Genomic DNA, 19258 nt, shown 5'->3' with positions numbered 1-19258 from the left:
AAACAAATATGGCAAATGTGGGAATCATCATTCGAAAATTTGTTCAGACATGCTTGTGACTCATGATGTTTGGATTGTTTAATAAAATCCACAATTGTTTTTCTGAGCCATTTTCATGTTTGGTGATGCTAGATTGCAGACATGGGGACTTGTGACTTGGTGACTTGGACTATTTTTATGACTTGTGACTTGACTTGACAAAAAATAAAATACTTGAGACTTGACTCGGACTTTGAAGTTAAAGACTCGGGACTTGACTTGACTTGAGACACGATGACTTGAATGACTTGAGTGTTAATCACATCATGATTTCTGTTTGAATATAAAATATATAAATTATTTGTAAAAATAAAGTTGATTACTCAGCTGGAGCGCAGGCTGAAAATAGCGCATAAGAATAGCGTTGTCATGACTGGATCAGGACACTATCATCAGTCATGCCCTCTCTACCTTATGCACACCACGCCCACTTAGATCAGATATCACATCAACATCAGCCTGAGGGGTACCGAGGATCATCGCTTTTGTCTTCAATAGTTCGCGCCTAAAAATGCGTGGAAAACGCTAGGCTTTCTCCTTCTTTCCAAAGCACTCGGGCAGTTGCGCCCCTGGGGCGTCTGCCGTTGCTAAGCAACCATGACGCGCTCTCTCTCCATGGAGACGCGGAAATTTCAGCAAAGGATAAATGGATTTGCAGCACAAAAAATCACTTGCAGTAGCTCTGCTACTAAATTTATTTCAAAATGGCAATCCATATACAGCTATGATCAGCTGTTCCTTCATCTTGGCTGAGCTTTCAACGTTGTTACGGGAAAGGATGAAGCTGAATGTTTACTTATTGTCACATGTTTTTAACTCGATGGGCGTGCGCATCGCGACAGCGTTGCTTCCATTTTGAGCGTGCATACCGCGCGCCTACATTGGAAATAACGAACTTGCGCGCGCAAACGACGAGATATGTGAACGGCCCCTAATGATCCCCTAGCAGGCCGTCAAAAAAACGCATTCCAGGGGCGGCGCTAGGGCTGGGCTAAGGGGGCTTAAGCCCCCAATATTTTGTTACCTTGTCTTTCTCATAGAGCAAAACAATTAATCAGAAAAACAAATGTGAATAAGACTACAGCTGCCGCGATTACCTAATCATGAGAAGTGCATATTACAGTTTATAATATATATATATATATATACACACACACACACACACACACACACACACACACACACACACACACACACACACACATATATATATATATATATATATATATATATATATATATATATATATATATATATATATATATATATATATATATATATATACCGTACAGACCAAAAGTTTGGACACACCTTCTCATTCAAAGAGTTTTGAAAATTGTAGAGTCACACTGAAGGCATCAAGGGCTATTTGACCAAGAAGGAGTGATGGGGTGCTGCGCCAGATGACCTGGCCTCCACAGTCACCGGACATGAACCCAATCGAGATGGTTTAGGGGTGAGCTGGACCGCAGACAGAAGGCAAAAGGGCCAACAAGTGCTAAGCATCTCTCGGGGAACTCCTTCAAGACTGTTGGAAGACCATTTCAGGTGACTACCTCTTGAAGCTCATCAAGAGAATGCCAAGAGTGTGCAAAGCAGTAATCAAAGCAAAAGGTGGCTACTTTGAAGAACCTACAATATGACATATTTTCAGTTGTTTCACACTTTTTGTTATGTATATAATTCCATATATAATTCCACATGTGTTCATTCATAGTTTTGATGCCTTCAGTGTGAATCTACAATTTTCATAGTCATGAGAATAATGAAAACTCTTTGAATGAGAAGGTGTGTCCAAACTTTCGGTCTGTACTGTAGATAACAAAAAAGTGTGAAACAACTGAAAAAACGTCATATTCATATTCTATACTTTGAGAAAGAGTGTGTGTGTGTGTGTGTGAGAGAGAGAGAGAGAGAGAGAGAGAGAGAGAGAGATAGGAGAAATGTAACAAAGTTTAATGTTGTATGTAAACTGTGTTTGAGAGAGAGAGAGAGAGGTGTTCAGAGAGGAGTCTGTTGGATGTTTAGCTGTTATTTGTTTTATGGACTCAATGTTGAAAATGTAAAAGCTTTCAAACACTGTTGGCAGAAGTGAAAAATTAATAATTTTATGAAGTTACAATTTTGTTTGATTCCATGATGTATTTTACTGAACATAAGTATTTACAATGCAAATCGAAATTATTTTAATTTACTGACAGTTACTTATATCTTGTCTTTTAACTTTATTAAGATCAGATTCTGCAGGTAAAATAACAATATTAAGGTGACTTGACTTGGACTTGACTTGACTTACTACAGGACTTGACTTGACTTGACTTGACATAGCTTGTGACTTGACTTGACTTGACTTGCCCAAGAAAAAAATACTTGGGACTTACTTGAGACTTGAAGGTTAAGACTTGAGACTTACTTGAGACTTGCAGATGTGTGACTTGGTCCCATCTCTGCTAGATTGCAATGCAAACAGAAGATTTCAACCGTGGAACCAAAAAATAACAGATAAATGTGCTCATGGAAATATTTTTTTAACAACAGCAACAACAAGGCAAACAAACTCTATTCCAATACTTTATTTTAAAAGATAACTTTTGTTTATGCATCTATATCTGTTAAATACCAGGCCAGAGTTAATAAAGCCTCTGGCAAACATTCAGAAAGTCTGCATGTACAAATTCAGAAACACAGCTCTGAATGATGCATAACGTATATTTAAGTCTCTATTTCTAAAGGCTTTAGTAAATCTAGCTATTGCAATAGTTATATAAGTGACTATAAAGAAGGTCTTGTTGAGATTACTCACTGCATTGCAAAAACTGCATGTTTGTAGATATTTTACAGTTAATATGCTGAATTCTTTAGATCAATATATATTTTGAAATGCAAAATATTGAGATACCAGTGATATATGTAAGTCATAGAAATGAAGTGTATAGATTAAAATAGGCATGTCAAGGTCATGCATATAAATAAATCTACAGCATTCAAAAATAATTCTATTCGGCATGCGATCGTACATCAGGAGTAATTCTGGAGCATGAATTCATCTAGACAATCACCTGAGATTGTACAAAGTTCTAGAAAAGGGAAGGTTTGGCCACAGGCATCTAACATAACGGCTACAAAGCACAAGCCTGTTCTAACTGTATCGATGAGCAAATACAGGACTTTCCAAATAGTTTCGGATACAGAATAATAAAATAAATACATAGAGCAGTAATTAAATATTGTTACAATTAATAAATTAATAACACTTGACGGGTGCTTGAATGGCTTTGCATGCTTTTTCATTGATATAGTTATTTTAACAAATTAATTCTTAAACTAGGTGGGAATAATAAAAGGACATGATGCTATGAATAAAAACTTGGCTGGATCAGGGAGACTTTAAAATAAGAAACATTTCCAGATACATTTGAAAATGGTGTTTTCATTTTAAAACAGTCCATACACTCTGGTGTTTTCAGGCATGTTCCAATAGTTTATCATCTCACTGAAATGGCAGAAAATGCTGGAAAACTGTTCATGTTAGCCATTGACTTACATAGTAGAGGAAAAAATACTGTGCAAGTCAATGGCTACCAGCTAATGTTTGGTTAACAACATTATTTGAAATATCTTCTTTTGTGCTAAACAGAAGAAAGGAACTCATCCATGTTTGGAACAACTTGAGGTTGAGTACATTTTTCATTTTTGAGAGAAGTACCCCTTTAAATCATCTTATGTGTAAAACATAGGTATCTATAAATACAATAGGTGTCACATGGCTAAACGTCTCATTTTCGATTACATCTGTTTTCACAATTCACCTTACAACACAAAAACATAATTTCAATTTTATCCACTCTGAGAGCATCTTCAAAACGTTCTGTTTTCACAGCACAAAAACACCACCTCAGTGTAGACAGAAGAAAAAAAAAACATTTTTAAATGTATCTGGATTAATGTAGACGTTGCTGTAAAGTATAATAGACCATCTACAGGGTACTACCAGATCTTCCACCTTCTACCTACCAGTTTTCACACAAAAAGGGACAACACAAATAGAGCCTTCTGGTGCTTTAGGCTTTTCTTCTGCTTCCAGCTGCATGAAGAAAAAATTTATAGGATTGCATAGCATTTTAAAAAGTAGGACTTTTTTGAAACACATATGCATCATTAAGCACTTGCGTGTTCACACTGATGAGCAAAATAAAACATCATGCAGGCTGGAGATGAACCATAACAAGTAAAATGAGTAACAAAATACTAGAGTATAAAACTGTGAGGCTCACAAATAGTTTGGCTTATATGTTGGGCAGCTTTCTAGTTTTTCTGTCAAATCCAGGCTGATAATTGTGGCAAAAAGGGCAGTATATCTTAAATACCTGCATCGAATTTTGTAAAATAATCAGTGTAACATTTCATTGATGTAGTATGTTTTACAAAATGACCTTGATGGAACGTAGACTTCTACATCAAGAGGTCAAAGTATGGCAAGGAATGGCTTTCATCTGATGTCATATCGACAACATCTTCATTATTTCTTTTACATGCAAGATAAGTAAGGCTTTTTAATCTGGTCTCCAAGCTCCAGGAAATAAAGGGGATGATGCAGCAGGTTGAACTAAGTGCCACCAAAATCTATAATAACCCAACCCTCTCAAATAAAAAGTGCAATCGAACCAATACATGAAGTCTACGCAGTACAGTACATGTCTAATCGAATCACTAATGTGAAGTCCTCAAATATTCCAACGATTCCCCACTGTTACATTACAGGTCTAGCTGATATTTTCTCTAAGGCATACTTGTACAATCTTCCCCTGGCATTGTGCTCTTTAGGGTAATCATAAACTGATGTGCAAATCTATTAAAATAGTATCATTTAGCACTCAGTTTTAAGGAATGTAAAGGTGCTCTGTGAAACAAAGGTTCTTCTCATTAAGGGCTTTGGATATTTGCCATGATTAAAGGGTATCCCTGCTCACATATCCAGATTAAAAGCTCTCATGAGTAAGTCCAGGTCTCCTATGTTAGCAGCTTGAAAGAGCTCCGGCTGGTCCAGCATGGACAGTGCTATCCGCAGGGCCGCCCAAATGTTTCCAGACATGACCTGGTGCGAAAGCTGCCGACTCCTGCTCTTCCTCTGCAGACCAAGAGCTGTCAGGAAATTACTGGCTGCCTCCCTGGAATAAATCATAAAAAGGGTGTTTCTACAAATGTGGGTTCTTTTTGCCCTGTGGACATTCAGAAAATACCCCCCTATCCGTCCATCCATCTGTAACTTTCAAACTTCAGGCTCATACAGTATTTTCGGAATTAAATTGTAATTAATAGTATTTTTATAATAGAGTTTTTCTTTTAAAGATTCAAATTCTGAGTGTGGGCCAAGAGTAAATTAATCTACATGTAAACACATTTGAGAAGCAGCACAAATACATTTGGAAGCCATTTAGCGTGACCCTCATAACAAACAAAAAAACAACAACCCCTGAGACACAAAATAGCAGTAGTTGAAGAAACACCCATAAATCAAGGAATACATGTTTGCTTATTATGTTGCATTTCTTATGATAGAACCTCAAGATCAAAGAATCCAAACAAGAAGTCGGGGGATATATTTTACATATTTTTCAGGGCAAGGCCAACTCTCTGTCACAAACCTGTGAGCGCCCATGTTAATGCAGCTGATGCCGAGGTTGTAACGTGAGCGGATGAAGCCGGGCTGCAGCTCCAGGGCTCTGGTATAGGCCTCCACAGCCTCCTCGCTGCGATCTCCATTAGCCAGCGTCGCCCCCAGCCGATTCCACAGCAGGTAGTCCTTTACACACCAACGGCACAGTGTCATGGATCAAAACAATTATTGCTCTACGCTTGAAAGATTATTAAACCATTAAGATGTGATCTGCTCTCTTTCTTTTTGGGATAAAATATGATCTTTAAGTACAGTGACACTGAATAAAGCAGAGGTACAAAGAAGTTTCCTAGTTCCTAATGTCACAAGGAGCCTGGTATCAGAGTTTCACTTCTACATTGCCATTATCTTTCATCATATTCACGCTCTGAGCCCCCCAGCAGGCAAGCTGACATTACCAAGTCAAGCAGATGGGGAGGATTTTCGATTGAGTGTAAATGCAGTCTACACAGGGGCACAGAACTTGGCTTAGCAAGCATCAATTGTCGACAAGGTGACCCACAGGGTTCTGGAGTCAGCGCCCATGAATGGTAAAGCTCCCCTCAAGTTTCAAATGAACTGTTTCAAAGATTTTGTAGACAGTTTTTGTTAAGCCCCAGTGACTTTTTCTCTCTCTTTCCGTTGCCATCTACTTTTTGGAGCGTTTCTGTATGATTTAGCCCCAGTTTGTCAGTCGAGTACACTGAGGAAGGATTTACCTCCGGCCGCACTGACAGCGCAGTGTTGAAGGCTTCCACAGCTTTGTTGAACTCTGAGCTGAGGTTATACAACACTCCCAACCCTGTCTGCAGGTCTGGGTCGATAGTGTCCGAGTTGTGCTGGGCAGCTTCCAGGTACAGCTCCTTCACCCCAGGCAGCAGGGGGCTGGAGATAAATATAGAGAGGGCTGAGAGACTCAGAAGAATTGCCCTTCAGGGATGTCCCTACCAGCATCATCAAAATGTGTCATTTAATAGCTAAGAAAAAGAGAGAGGGGATCTCTAGACATTTATGCTTTTGGTACCAAAAATATTCCATTTAGCAGGGTTTGGAGTGCAAACATGATGAGAAAAGTAGGAATGGGTGTTAACACGGGTTCAGTACGTTTAGTCACAAAAAAATTAAGTTGAGAAAATCTTTAAAATACACGACCACCATCCTCTTGAGGCAACAGTAAAAGTTAAAAGTCTCTGTGTACAAGAATAAAGGTTTGCAGGACATAAAAAAAACAAAATGAAGTTTGATGTAGACTTTTTTTCTATATGTTTGATGTTTTAGAATGATATGTTACCTTTTTAACTTTTTGAATTGAAATGGGATGGAATTGGGGGAAGGGTTAATGGGGGTTGGTATAAAAAATATATATATACTGTATATATAAAAACAATAATAATAATAATAATAATAATTGAGCACTATAAGTAATTGATAATAATTAGCATCAAATCAGCATATTAAATTCAACCTTGCCAAATTATATTAAAATGAGCTATTTTAACTTATTTATTCAGTGTTATTTTTAAATTGTTTTATTTAAAATTGTAATAATATTTCACAATATTAATGTATTTTTTATCAAATAAATGCAACCTTGGTGAGCATAAGAGACTTATTTTAAACACATAAAACTTATACATACATTAAAACAATTAATATACACTGAACAAAATTATAAACGCAACACTTTTGTTTTTGCCCCCATTTTTCAAGAGCTGAACTCAAAGATGTAACCTTTTATTGTGGCCGGCCTAAGGCACACCTGTGTAATAATCATGCTGTCTAATCAGCATCTTGATATGCCACACCTGTGAGGTGGATGGATTATCTCACTAACACAGATTTAGACAGATTTGTGAACAATATTTGAGAGATATAGGCATTTTGTGTACATAGAAAAAGTCTTAGACCTTTAAATTCAGCTTATGAAAAATGGGGGCAAAAACAAAAGGGTTGCATTTATAATTTTGTTCAGTGTATATACAGTATAAAATATTGACTTTATTATTTAAATGATTAAAATAAATTATATAAAATTGTCTCTGTTTCAAATGATACAACAAACATTCAATATTTATAAATATTTTTTAGTATTAAGACAAAAGCATGAATCACGCCTGTGTTCACTCTGTTAAGGCTGGTTCACACGGCAGGATAATTAGGCCGATTTTAGCCCCGATTGACACCTTCCGACAATCTTAAGGATGCTCCGATTATCGTAAAATAATCTGATCAGATATTCCTGCCGTGTGTGGTGTGTTAAGACTGCTCTCCTCTGCTCGGAAGGACGTTGGGACCGCTCCGATCTCAAATCGGGGATATCCAACATGTTGGATTTATTTGGCCCGATTTCTTCTCGTGTGTGGTGTCCCCCGAGGACAAACGATCACGCAGCCTGTGGACTGTGGCGTGTAGCCAATCAGAAAGCGAGGTGACGAGGCGGCGAGGAAGTACCGGGAAACAAAATCAAAACAGCCGGCGGCATGGCGCACCAGAAAGTCCGGTGGACGTCGGAGATGGAGAACTTTGTCTCCACTTCTTTGACAATCGCCTTTTCTTTTTTTTCTTATATTTTTTTTCGGTTACAAACAAAGTACAAACTATGGCCACTGCATCCTCTTCGTCTGCCATGATTGTTTACTCTGAAGTCACGTTAGATCTCGAGGGATTTTGCGAGATTTCCCGTCTGACCTGGGAATGCTCGGGAGTCAAATCGGTTCGTGTGTGATGTGTTGATTTTGCCGTGTGGCTGCACACCACACACTGTACGACCAACACTGTTAGACCCGTGATTTTTTATCGCCGTGTGTGGGGTCTCTCAGGTTTGGAAAATCGGCCGACAATTTTAAAATCGTCCCGTGTGAACCAGGCATTAGAGAACCTGTTTGAACGTGAGGGAAACCTCTTACATCCACAAAAAATTACCTATTGGTTAAAAGGAACTGCAAAAATGGCCAAAACATAAAGTCAGTTCTGAAAGCTTAGCATGGTTTATGTTCAAACCATTTGTGTGTAAATAGTTTTTTTCTATAGTAATGACATTCATTTTTATTTTATTTTTTTTAACTTAAATATCACATTTTGAGACTGCTGTATATTCTACACATGGCACTGCATTCATTTGTAATCATACCAGCCTGTTGTGAAGGAGGGTCTCCGTGAACCAGGAGAGCTCTGCAGGTGTGTGCGGCTCTTCAGAAGATGCTTGTATTTGGGGTTGTGCCTTAACCAGCTCAGCAGTGCCTCGGCCGCTTCCTGCCTCATGCCCGTGTTGGTCAGGCTCACTGCCAGGGCCATGAGGGCCTGGAGGTTGTTGGGGTGGAGCTCCAGACACCTGCACACACATACAACAGGGAAGCATCTAAAGAACCTCTGCTTTTGATGGACACTAATTAGCTGTCTGCCATCATTATAAGAGGCAGATGCTTCCTGATTAGTGCTGGTTTTAATTCATGGTTGAATACTTGTCATCTCGTGTCTGCATGGAGACCATGTAAATATATTGCAGAAAACTAAGATAAACCATTTGCCCAGTTTCTGATGGAAGTTGTGTTCCCTGTTTAACAAGCTTAAGAAAAAACATGGCAAGGGTGAGATCTGGATATTGTTTATTACTGTACATTGGCTACACTTGCGCATCAAAAGATAATGAATGAATGAATAAAATGATAAAAAATTATTAAAAAAATGATTTAAAATGATAAATGAATAAAAATGTAATGTAAAGAATAAAAATGTAACAATGCCAATTAAAAGCCTTTTACTGGGTTGTCTTTATGACAGTCAGTAAAAAGATTTTCTCTTGCTGTCCATTAAAACAAAAGCAGTGTGCACTGCTGATGATTTATCTGCTTCATCCTTCAGAAATGTCATTTCTAATCTGATCTGGTCTAATCAGATTAAGGTAAAAGTATACTCACCCCCTCCCAATCCCCTGCCTAAATAAGATACCGGCTGTGTCCCAATTCACATTCTTACACTATGTATTAAAAAACTACTTCAATACTGCTTATAGGCAAATTCCAGTATGCATTTAAAGTTTTGCATCCTAACTTAAGTATGTGTTGAACGGTTTTAATGTAGTTCTACTCGATTTCTGCTCTACTAGTTTTAATCTTGCACAGCAACTGTGTGGTCCAACCACAGATGATACACCATTTTAAAATGACATCTTAAATTATGTTAAATAATATCAGAGAGACAGACATTATAAAAGTACTCTATTCAAAAGTGATGTGGATACATGAGTGTCAGCTTTGAATGTCACTGGTGATTAACACACATAGATTGGAGTTTTCACCCTGGTCGCTCAGAGGAACATTGTATGAGATTATGGCTGGCTGTTCTATCCAAAATGAATGTAATCTCCCAAAGTCCTCTGTGCTTATGAAATGCAGTTTTAATTGGATCACTGGGTTATTACAGTAGCTCTTTATCTCAAGCAGGAGAGGGCACAGCAGAGAGCTTTGTCTCATTTGTTGTCACAGATAACCACATGGAGATCTCAGATTCAAGGCCTTCTTTAGGTCTGAATGAGGATTTAAGAAATATTTGGATTGTTATAAACAAACCCATCATTAACACATTGCTTCTGGGTAAAATGTGAGTCCTCTATCCATACTATTGCTTTCACCAGTGAAAAAGTCATCTCGTCTGAATCAGGAGAAAAATATGCACAGATAAAGCATAGTTTATAAGCCCAAACTGTCCAAAATAGTTATAAACAAATATGTTAGTGGACCTTTATGTGAGAGGACCACTAAAAGGGTGTGTATTTCACTGGAGGAAGCGCTATTATTATGGATTTGCGTTTTGGCAAGGAGTGACAATTTAAAGGTAAAACGGCTTAATGATGCATTTGTTTATTACAAACAAACAGATTTTCACTTCACAAGACATTAATTGATGGACTGGAATTGTGTGCATCACTTGCGGATTATTGTGATGGTTTTATCAGCTGTTTGGACTCTCAATCTGACGGCACCCATTCACTTAAGAGGATGCATTGGTGAGCGAGTGATGTAATACTGAATTTCTCCAACTCTGTTCTGATCTACATCTTGGAGTACATTTTAATAAAATTTTCATTTTTGGGTGAATTGCTCCTTTAACCTTAATCTGACTTGACATTTATGGTGAGTATTTTAGGTTTATTATTTATTATTATTTTCATGCGCATCTCATCAGTAAAGGCACTCCTGTGATTAGAAGTACATCTCCAGCACGTGCATTCAGATCAGGGTTGCCAGGTTTTCAAAACAAATCCTGCCCACTTGCTTCTCAAAACTAGTCCAAACCTAGCCCAATCGCGTTTCCAGGAGGTTCCCTGATAAGAATTGCGTTTTTGGCAGGGTTGCTTTGGTAAAATTCGCATTTTAGGGGCTAAACATCACGTTATTGGTATTGAGAGTGAGGAGTCACGTGCCGATTTGGGTTGATTTGGGAAGGGTCTGAGCCGATTGGCCATGATGGTAGGACACTCTATCAGTTGCCAGGGACAATGCCTTCAGAACTTCACATAGCTGCGACTAAACATTTCAGAGCTCTTTAATTTTTGCGCATTTATTATGTCGGCGGAACAGAGACGGATCTACGAATACGAGAAAGAAAAGGAAGAAAGTAAAGCAATGCAAAAAGATAAGGCGACATTACAGGAACAAGCTCACACAAAGCGCAAAACAGCGGTATTTGGAGAAGCTCTCAGGCATCCAAAATATCGACCCATACGAGCTCCCTGCAGCGGCACAGAGTCCTGGACCATTTACCTCCATGCACACATATGGACATTGGGAATTATATTGTTTACGATGTAAGTCACCTTGCATTCACGCTGTTAATGGCTTTAATCTAACCAGGACATTTACATCTTGCAATCACACATTTAACTACCCTAGCCAACCCAGAACTGGTTTGTCCACTTTGCAGCCCCAACACAAAAACCTGGTACAGTATGTGTCATTGGGCTAAAATCAAATTATAACTAAACATACACCGCTTTAGCCTAACGCACATCAAAACATGTTGGAAACGTTTGTGTACGTTGAACATCTCGTTACAATCTAGTGTTTACGAAACAGTCGCAGTTATTTAAGTTACTTTGTCATTTTGGTCAAGAAGTGTCTGCTAAATGCAATGCGTAATTACAACACGCTAAATCGCATGTGAATAAACTTACATTGGCCAGTAGAACGCTGTTCTCTTACGAGAGTTCTCTCGTACTGCGTCTCTTTTCACGAAATACTGAAGCAAAAAATTATCCTTAATTTTGAATTTTTGTAAAGCGCATTTGCAGCAGTACACAGCCATAGGCGAGACGGCTCGCTCGCTCATTGGCTGCTTCTGCGGCAAGTGCACAGCCTATCGAGCGCAGGCTGATGCCATATCAGACCAATAAGTTTCGACTTCCCGCCGAAACGGGTGTGGCCCAAGCTCACGCATCACTGGATCACGGAGGAAGCAAGCGCCGTCTGAGAGGCATATCAGCGGGACGAGCCATTCTGAAGCTTCTGGCCTTCGCCGCCTTCCACTGCCGTTCCTGCTGCGCTGTCCGGCGCCTATTTACTTTCAATTCTGTTATATCCAGCTGTTCTTTATGCGTGTGTGTGTGTTCGCCCTGCGACTCACACTCGTAAAAGAGCTTGCGTCTTTTTTGGTATGTTCCTTTCGGATGAGCGTACTTCTCAAAGCCCGCCTCATTTCTTCCTGAGCTTCACGAAGAGGTGGCAAAGGCTTGGAACGCTCCATATTCAGCGCAAACTCGTTCGTCTGTCTCACTAGCATTCTCCACACTGGATGATGCTACAAACAGGAACTACCAGTCACTTCCGCCGGTGGAACAGGCGATAGCGACGCACCTTTGCCCGCCCTCTGCTGGACTGCGGACAAAAGCGGTGTTGCCATCTAAAGCCTGCTGCATGACGCTGCGTCTGCACTACTCACGATGGCTGCTTCATCGAAGCGCAGGTGTACGAGTTCCGCTGTGGCCGAGCTCTCACCCAAGCGCGCCGCTGTTTCAGTTCCAGGAATTGTGACTGTCTCTTCTGCAATGCGCAAGCCTGCACAGTTGCCCGCTTGCCTGCACACAAAAGCCGTTATCACAACAGCTTCAGCAACGCAGCTCGAGACCCCAGTTCTCGCTCTACCGGCTGTCGCGCCGCGGGGTCCGCGGCAGAGGATTACGGTGAGGCCGGGAGCCCCGAAGCCATCCTAGGAAAGTGCCGGTGTACGAGTCGCCGCGGCCGAACTCTCACCTAAGTGCGCCACTGTTTTCAGCTCCAGGGATTGTGACTGTTTCAGCGTCTTTTGCAATGCGCAAGCCTGTACAGTTGCCCGCTTGCCTGCACACAGAAACCGTTATCACGGCTACCCAGATATTTCCTGAAAAGGTGTAATTTCTGGTGTCCCGGCCACGGCCGATGGTGCTATAAATGTAGTGACGATGCCCACTGCTCAGTGCCCATCTCCACATGTAAGCACAGCCCTTCACACAGGGCTCGCGCCCATAAAAGCGATTCAAGTCGATCGCGCGCACTACATAGTAAACGTGCCCACTCCTCAGTGCCCACGATCACCACGTTACACGCGTCATGTGGTTTCTGTAAAAACAAAACCCGTGCGCGTTCGTCCGGCCACGGCCGGTGGTGCTATAAATGTAGTGACGATGCCCACTGCTCAGTGCCCATCTCCACATGTAAGCACAGCCCTTCACACAGGGCTCGCGCTCATAAAAGCGTCTCAAGTCGATTGCGCGCACTACATAGTAAACGTGCCCACTCCTCAGTGCCCACAATCACTATGTCACGCGCGTCATGTGGTTTCTGTAAAAACAAAACCCGTGCACGTTTGTCCGGCCACGGCCGATGGTGCTATAAATGTAGTGACGATGCCCACCCCTCAGTGCCCATCTCCGCATGTGAGCACAGCCCTGCACACAGGGCTCGCGCACATAAGATCGACTCAGATCGGTCACGCACGCCACATAGTAAACGTGCCCACTCCTCAGTGCCCACAATTACTATGTCACACACGGCGCGTGGTTTCTGTAAAACGAAACCAGTGCACGTACGCTCTGCCCAGGCAGGCAGTGAGTCGAAAGTGGTAAATGTGCATTGCAGCCCACAGTTACTTGCAGACATCACGAGTCCCATGGGACCCGCTCAGCCCTCCCCCAATCGGTTAAGCACCGGGATGGGGTCGAGGACGAGTGATCTGCCCGCTGTGATCAGCCAGCTCCCCGCCTCAAATGCCACAGGCGTAACGCCCATGGTGCAGTACAGTCCGGCTGTTGTGGGAGAGATTTGGCAGGGCGGAGGTGGACCTCCTCGCGTCCCACGAAAACGCTCAATGCCCCGCGTTCTTTTCCAAGAACGAAAGCGCGCTGTCACGGAAATGGCCGTGCTGCCCGCTTTATGCTTTCCCTCCCGTCTCCCTCCTTCCGCAGGTGATGGAACGGGTGAGAGAAACGAGATGTTCAATACTGCTTGTAGCACCTTTTTGGAAGAACCAACCATGGTTCCCAGATTTGATGCAGTTAGCAGACATTGCCCCGTGGCCAGTGAGCCTGTCGTGCTTGAAGTTTGGGCCTAATGACTCAAGGGTCATACTCAAACCTAGGCACGGTTATGTGCCGAAGTCCCTCAACACGCCATTTCGGGCTCAGGTGATTGCCCTGTCTGGAGCCTGTCCTCCAATAAAAAACGACCATATAGGTCGTTTGTACAAGCACCTTTTTACGACCCATATTTACGTTTTAAAGTTAAGCGCCATCTAGCGGGCGTAAAAATAATGAAAGTATCGCGTTGCGTCTGTCGTCATGAAATGACGTATCACGACATTACCAATCAAAACGCACGTTTATTTAAATGCAATGTGTGGGCTTTTTACACCGATCTCACAGTATTTCCTACATATTTTACTAGGTTGCTTATTCGTTCGAATGACCACACCTAACCCCACCCCTAAACCTAACCCTCACAGAAATCATGCTAAATTATGATTTATTGAGCATATACATTTTCGTAAACGTTCGTTCCCTGGGATCGAACCCATGATAGCATGATTACATATCAAGGTACAGCGCAATAATCTACCAACTGAGCTACACGAAACACAAACCAGAGTGCAAATAAAAGAATACAAAACATTAATATGAAAACAACGTTTTGCCGATAGGGGTGCAATTGTAGGATACGCTCTGATGGGTCGTATTTCAGGGATTTGGACAAACGACCTATACGAGCGTATTGGTTGGAGGACAGGTTGCCTGTCTGCCCTGTCGGTGTCAGGAGAGGATGGGGACTCGAGTCTTCTTTGCCCTGTTAGGGTTTTAAGAGCTTATGTGTCTCGCTCCGCTGTCTTTCGACAGACTGAGCAGCTGTTTGTCTCGTTCAGTGGACGTTCCAAGGGAATGGCTGTTTCGAGACAGACTCTATCCAGATGGATAGTTGACGCCATAGCGTTAGCTTACGCTTCCAGGGGCCTTCAGTGCCCACTGGGCGTCAGAGCACACTCCACAAGGGGTGTCGCCTCATTGTGGGCGTGGTCTACTGGGATCTCCTTGCAGGATATATGTATGGTGGCAGGTTGGGCCTCGCCGTCTGCATTTATCAGGTTCTATAACCTGGAGGTTCCCGCCTTGCAAGCAAGGCTGCTGTCGGTATAGCCGAATCAGGGCCCTGATGGGAATTCTGAGTTCGTGAGCGTTATGCGCTGCCGACTGTTATATGGGCGGTATTGCGTAAGACCCGCATTGCCACATTGGTCAGGCCTTGCCTCGACTGTGTGATGATTGTATTGCCGCATCTACGGGTGCTGCTAGATATGGGACGGAGGGCTCCCCCCCTCTCCTGTCCTGGGCTCTCTGTGAGTCCCTCGGGTGACTGTGCACTGTAAATCCTGGGCGTTGCTTCAGGTTTATTGGTGTGTGATCCCTGCGCGCACGGCGTTTTACATTGGGTTCCCGTAGCGTCTTAACTAAGACGCAGTACGAGAGAACTCTCGTAAGAGAACGTACTCGGTTACTAACGTAACCTCGGTTCTCTCTAGAAGAGGGAACGAGTACTGCGTTCTCTGCCGTGCGTACGATTCACTCTGGTTCGCTTCGGCGATGAAATAAATCAGGTGAGTCAGCCTTTTCGAGCTCCTTTTATAAGGTTGGGCCACACCCGTTTCGGTGGGAAGTGGCGTGAAGGGCGCGAAGCCTTATTGGTCTGATATGGCATCAGCCTGCGCTCTAATGCTGTGCACTTGCGGCAGAAGCAGCCAATGAGCGAGTGAGCCGTCTCGCCTATGGCTGTGTACTGCTGCAAATGCGCTTTACAAAAATTCAAAATTAAGGATAATTTTTTGCTTCAGTATTTCGTGAAAAGAGACTTTTCCCGTAGCGTCTTAGCTAAGACGCAGTACTCGTTCCCTCTTTTAGAGAGAACCGAGGTTACGTTAGTAACCGAGTACGTTTTCACCACCTGGGGGCTTGTAGATGGACCCAGCCACAGCAGAAAGCCTCGTAACTTTCCAAAGACTTGTGGCTTTTAAACTCCTGCATTGTGTAGTAACTTACTCCAAAAACTAGATAATTCACGATGTCCATATATGTGTGTGGAAGTATGGTCCAGGTCTCTGTGCCATTCCACTGCAGGGAGCTCGTATGGGTCGATATTTTGGATGCCTGAGAGCTTCTCTAAATACCGCTGTTTTGCACTAGGTGTAACCTAAAAAAAACTGTATTCCATTGTTCCTATGTTTTCCATATGTATCGTGTGAGGTACTGGAGCAGTTTTTAACGCAGCAGTAACTTCCAGGCATGGTAAAACAGTGCAGAATTGCAAAAACCTCCTCTACTACTGAGTTAACAACACATGTAAACAATCCTGTTTCGCCGCCGGTGTCCTGCCAACATGGCGGAGACTGTGATATCGAGGGGAGGGACTCTGTGCTATGATGACAACTCCTCACTCTCAATTGGGTCGTTTCAACCCGCGACATGAAAAACAACCACAGACTTGGCAACACTGGTTCAGGTTGAGCGGCATTTACTACACGGAGATATAGTCCACCGACAAGCTACACAAAATCTTTTTCAAAATCGACAAAGAATCGCCTCCGTTTTTTAAATTGATTTTGTGTAGATTGTCCCTTGAACTACTGCTCTGTGTAGTAAAGGCCAACCAGTGTTGCCAAGTCTGCGGTTGTTTTTCATGTCCGCGGGTGTCATCATTGTACAGAGCCCCTCCCCTCAATATCACAGATAACTTGATGTCTTGCCCCTAAAATGCAAATTTTACCCTGCCAAAAAATTTGTATTTTATCGCCCGGAACGAAACGCGATTGGGCTAGTTTTGAGAAGTAATTGGGCATGTTTTGTTTTGAAAACCTGGCAATCCTGATCTGAACACACGTGCTGGAGATATAATACTAATCACAGGAGTGCCTACTGACAAGATGGGCATGAAAATCGCATTCGATTTTTTGCACAGCCCTAAAACCATCATTTGCATATGATTCATGCAGGGATACTTCCTTACCTCTGGAGGGAGACAATTGCTGCCTGCTCATTCTCATTCTCTGCTTGCGTGGTTCCCAGCAGCAGCCAAGCCTGAGAAGAAAATAGGTACTGAACAATGAGCATTGGGGTTATCACCTCGACTCTAGCGAGTGCAGGAGCTACAGTGCTAACTTGGGGGGAAATTATTGATTTTCAAAGGCCTGTGGCTCACACATAGAATACAATGTTAGTGAGGGACTCAATGGATTTGTGTTGCCATTTCTTGAAGATGATGAATCACTGGATGTACTAATATCGCTAGACAAATATTTTAAGATATTGGTTTAAGTATAACTTATTAAGTAATTTACTTTGACCACATTTTTTAATACAACAGAAAATGTAATTATGAGCTTTATAATAGAACATCTTAACATGGTTGGTTGAGTCTGCGCTCTTAACTGATGATGTACAGTGAGTATAGCATACATACTCTATGATATTTCATAAGCAAAATCTCCCCGAAATGCCATTTGCTTTGTAATATTATCTGTTAACATTGAGCTATTATGGAAAACAATCCTTTAGAGGTGGGGTTATTCCAGGAGAAGAGGGATAATACTCTCTGGGATATAACTGAACTATTACATCATTAAATCGTCTGGAGAAAAAAAGGGAACCCTACTCAGTTACATGAGTGTTAATAGCTTGTCATCGGTCACTGTCAAGTACAATGTCTAATACAGAGCTCTCACTGAAAATTTGGCTAATCATGCTATGATCTGTAAAATGTTCAGTGCAGGCAAGAACATACCTACTGCTTATCACTGTATGTAGGAAAGGTGCGATGGTAGTCTGATTGGCAGAGCATATAGCTTTTCTGTTTTCAAGCTGTGCAGATGTTGATTTGATGAAAGTACCTGGCTTACTGTTGTTTTATAAGCCCACTCACTCACCTCTGAATCCTGAGGGTCCTGCAGCACAGCAGCTTCCAGAAGAAGCACGGCATTAGGCAGCTCTCCCTCTCTGGACTTGCGTAATCCCTCCTCAAATGCATTTGGCCAGTCTTTAAAAGGGTTATCTGTGTGGAAGTAGTATCCCTGAGGAAGAAATAATGGACATAACAAAGTAGTGAAAAATTCATGAAGATTTTGTACACCGTAAAATGTAACTAACTAACTAAATAAATATATAAAATAAAAATAAGTCATGGTTTTACATACTGTACAACAACAGCAACAACAATAATAACAAATGAGTAATTATACAAAATAAATAATAATTAATAATAACATTTAAATAATCATTCAACATAATTATTATTATCATTATTATTACAATTCTAAATATATATATTTAAATAATTAGTTTGAATTTTTCTCCTTTACCTTTTCATGAGGAGACACATTCAAGGGAATCTGTGGTTGCTCATTGTCTGTTAGCCAGTTCCTGCGAGCAAGCTCCTCCCACTCTGCCTGCATCTTATCCCAAAACTCTGTGTCTGACTGAAAGGGATTTGAGAAATGAGACAGAAAAAATAACTATGCTGTAAAATAAATTGCTTATAAAAATAAGAAATCAATGTTGGCACTATATGTATAATGTATGAAAAAAGTTCTCCTAAAATATAAAAATGTTTTAATACATTATTATTAAGGTTTTATAGATAATTTTGTAGTTTTTTATTTTATTTTATTTAACTAATCATATTTTATTCAGTTCAGTAGAGTTGACCTCTTATATTACTGAATAAACCTTTTAAATTGATATATATATAAATCTATATTATCTGAGTAACCTAATGGACAGAAACTAGCATGGTGATCAATTGCATAGATTTATATAAAACTGTCTGTCAGATGACTGCTGTTCCACCACCTCCAAAAACGTTAAAGATACTAAAATGCCAAATTCATTAATTTACAGAACTTTCATTCACGTTCATGCTGTTACAGTTTTAGTTTGCTAGGTTCAGTTTTGTTGGTTTTGTTCTTTTTTTTCCACAGTGTCCAGAAGAGCACTTCAGGTCAAACATGTGTTTTCTGCCTCCGCAACATCAAGCTCTGGGTAAATCTTAGTCTTTA

General features: G+C 41.3%; 1 protein-coding gene across 4 annotated transcripts in view; it reads right to left on the bottom strand.

The window, feature by feature from the left end:
- Positions 1 to 2597: 2597 nt before the first annotated feature.
- LOC132151868 (PEX5-related protein-like) overlaps positions 2598 to 19258 on the bottom strand; it is a 107440-nt gene continuing 90779 nt past the window's right edge. For all 4 annotated transcript variants that reach the window (XM_059560345.1, XM_059560347.1, XM_059560346.1 and 1 more), the window contains 7 exons: positions 18563 to 18679; positions 18131 to 18274; positions 17215 to 17285; positions 8826 to 9026; positions 6415 to 6580; positions 5685 to 5842; positions 2598 to 5207 (listed from right to left, as the gene is read on the bottom strand). In XM_059560345.1, the coding sequence (XP_059416328.1) occupies positions 5006 to 5207; positions 5685 to 5842; positions 6415 to 6580; positions 8826 to 9026; positions 17215 to 17285; positions 18131 to 18274; positions 18563 to 18679 (1059 nt within the window). In that variant the 3' untranslated portion in view covers positions 2598 to 5005. The remainder of the gene's footprint in view (positions 5208 to 5684; positions 5843 to 6414; positions 6581 to 8825; positions 9027 to 17214; positions 17286 to 18130; positions 18275 to 18562; positions 18680 to 19258) is intronic.

The sequence above is a fragment of the Carassius carassius genome, chromosome 10 (assembly GCF_963082965.1).
Source record: "Carassius carassius chromosome 10, fCarCar2.1, whole genome shotgun sequence".
NCBI lineage: Eukaryota > Metazoa > Chordata > Actinopteri > Cypriniformes > Cyprinidae > Carassius > Carassius carassius.
The sequence above is the reverse complement of the archived record's forward strand: the minus strand, read 5'-3'. Positions and strand labels throughout refer to the sequence as shown.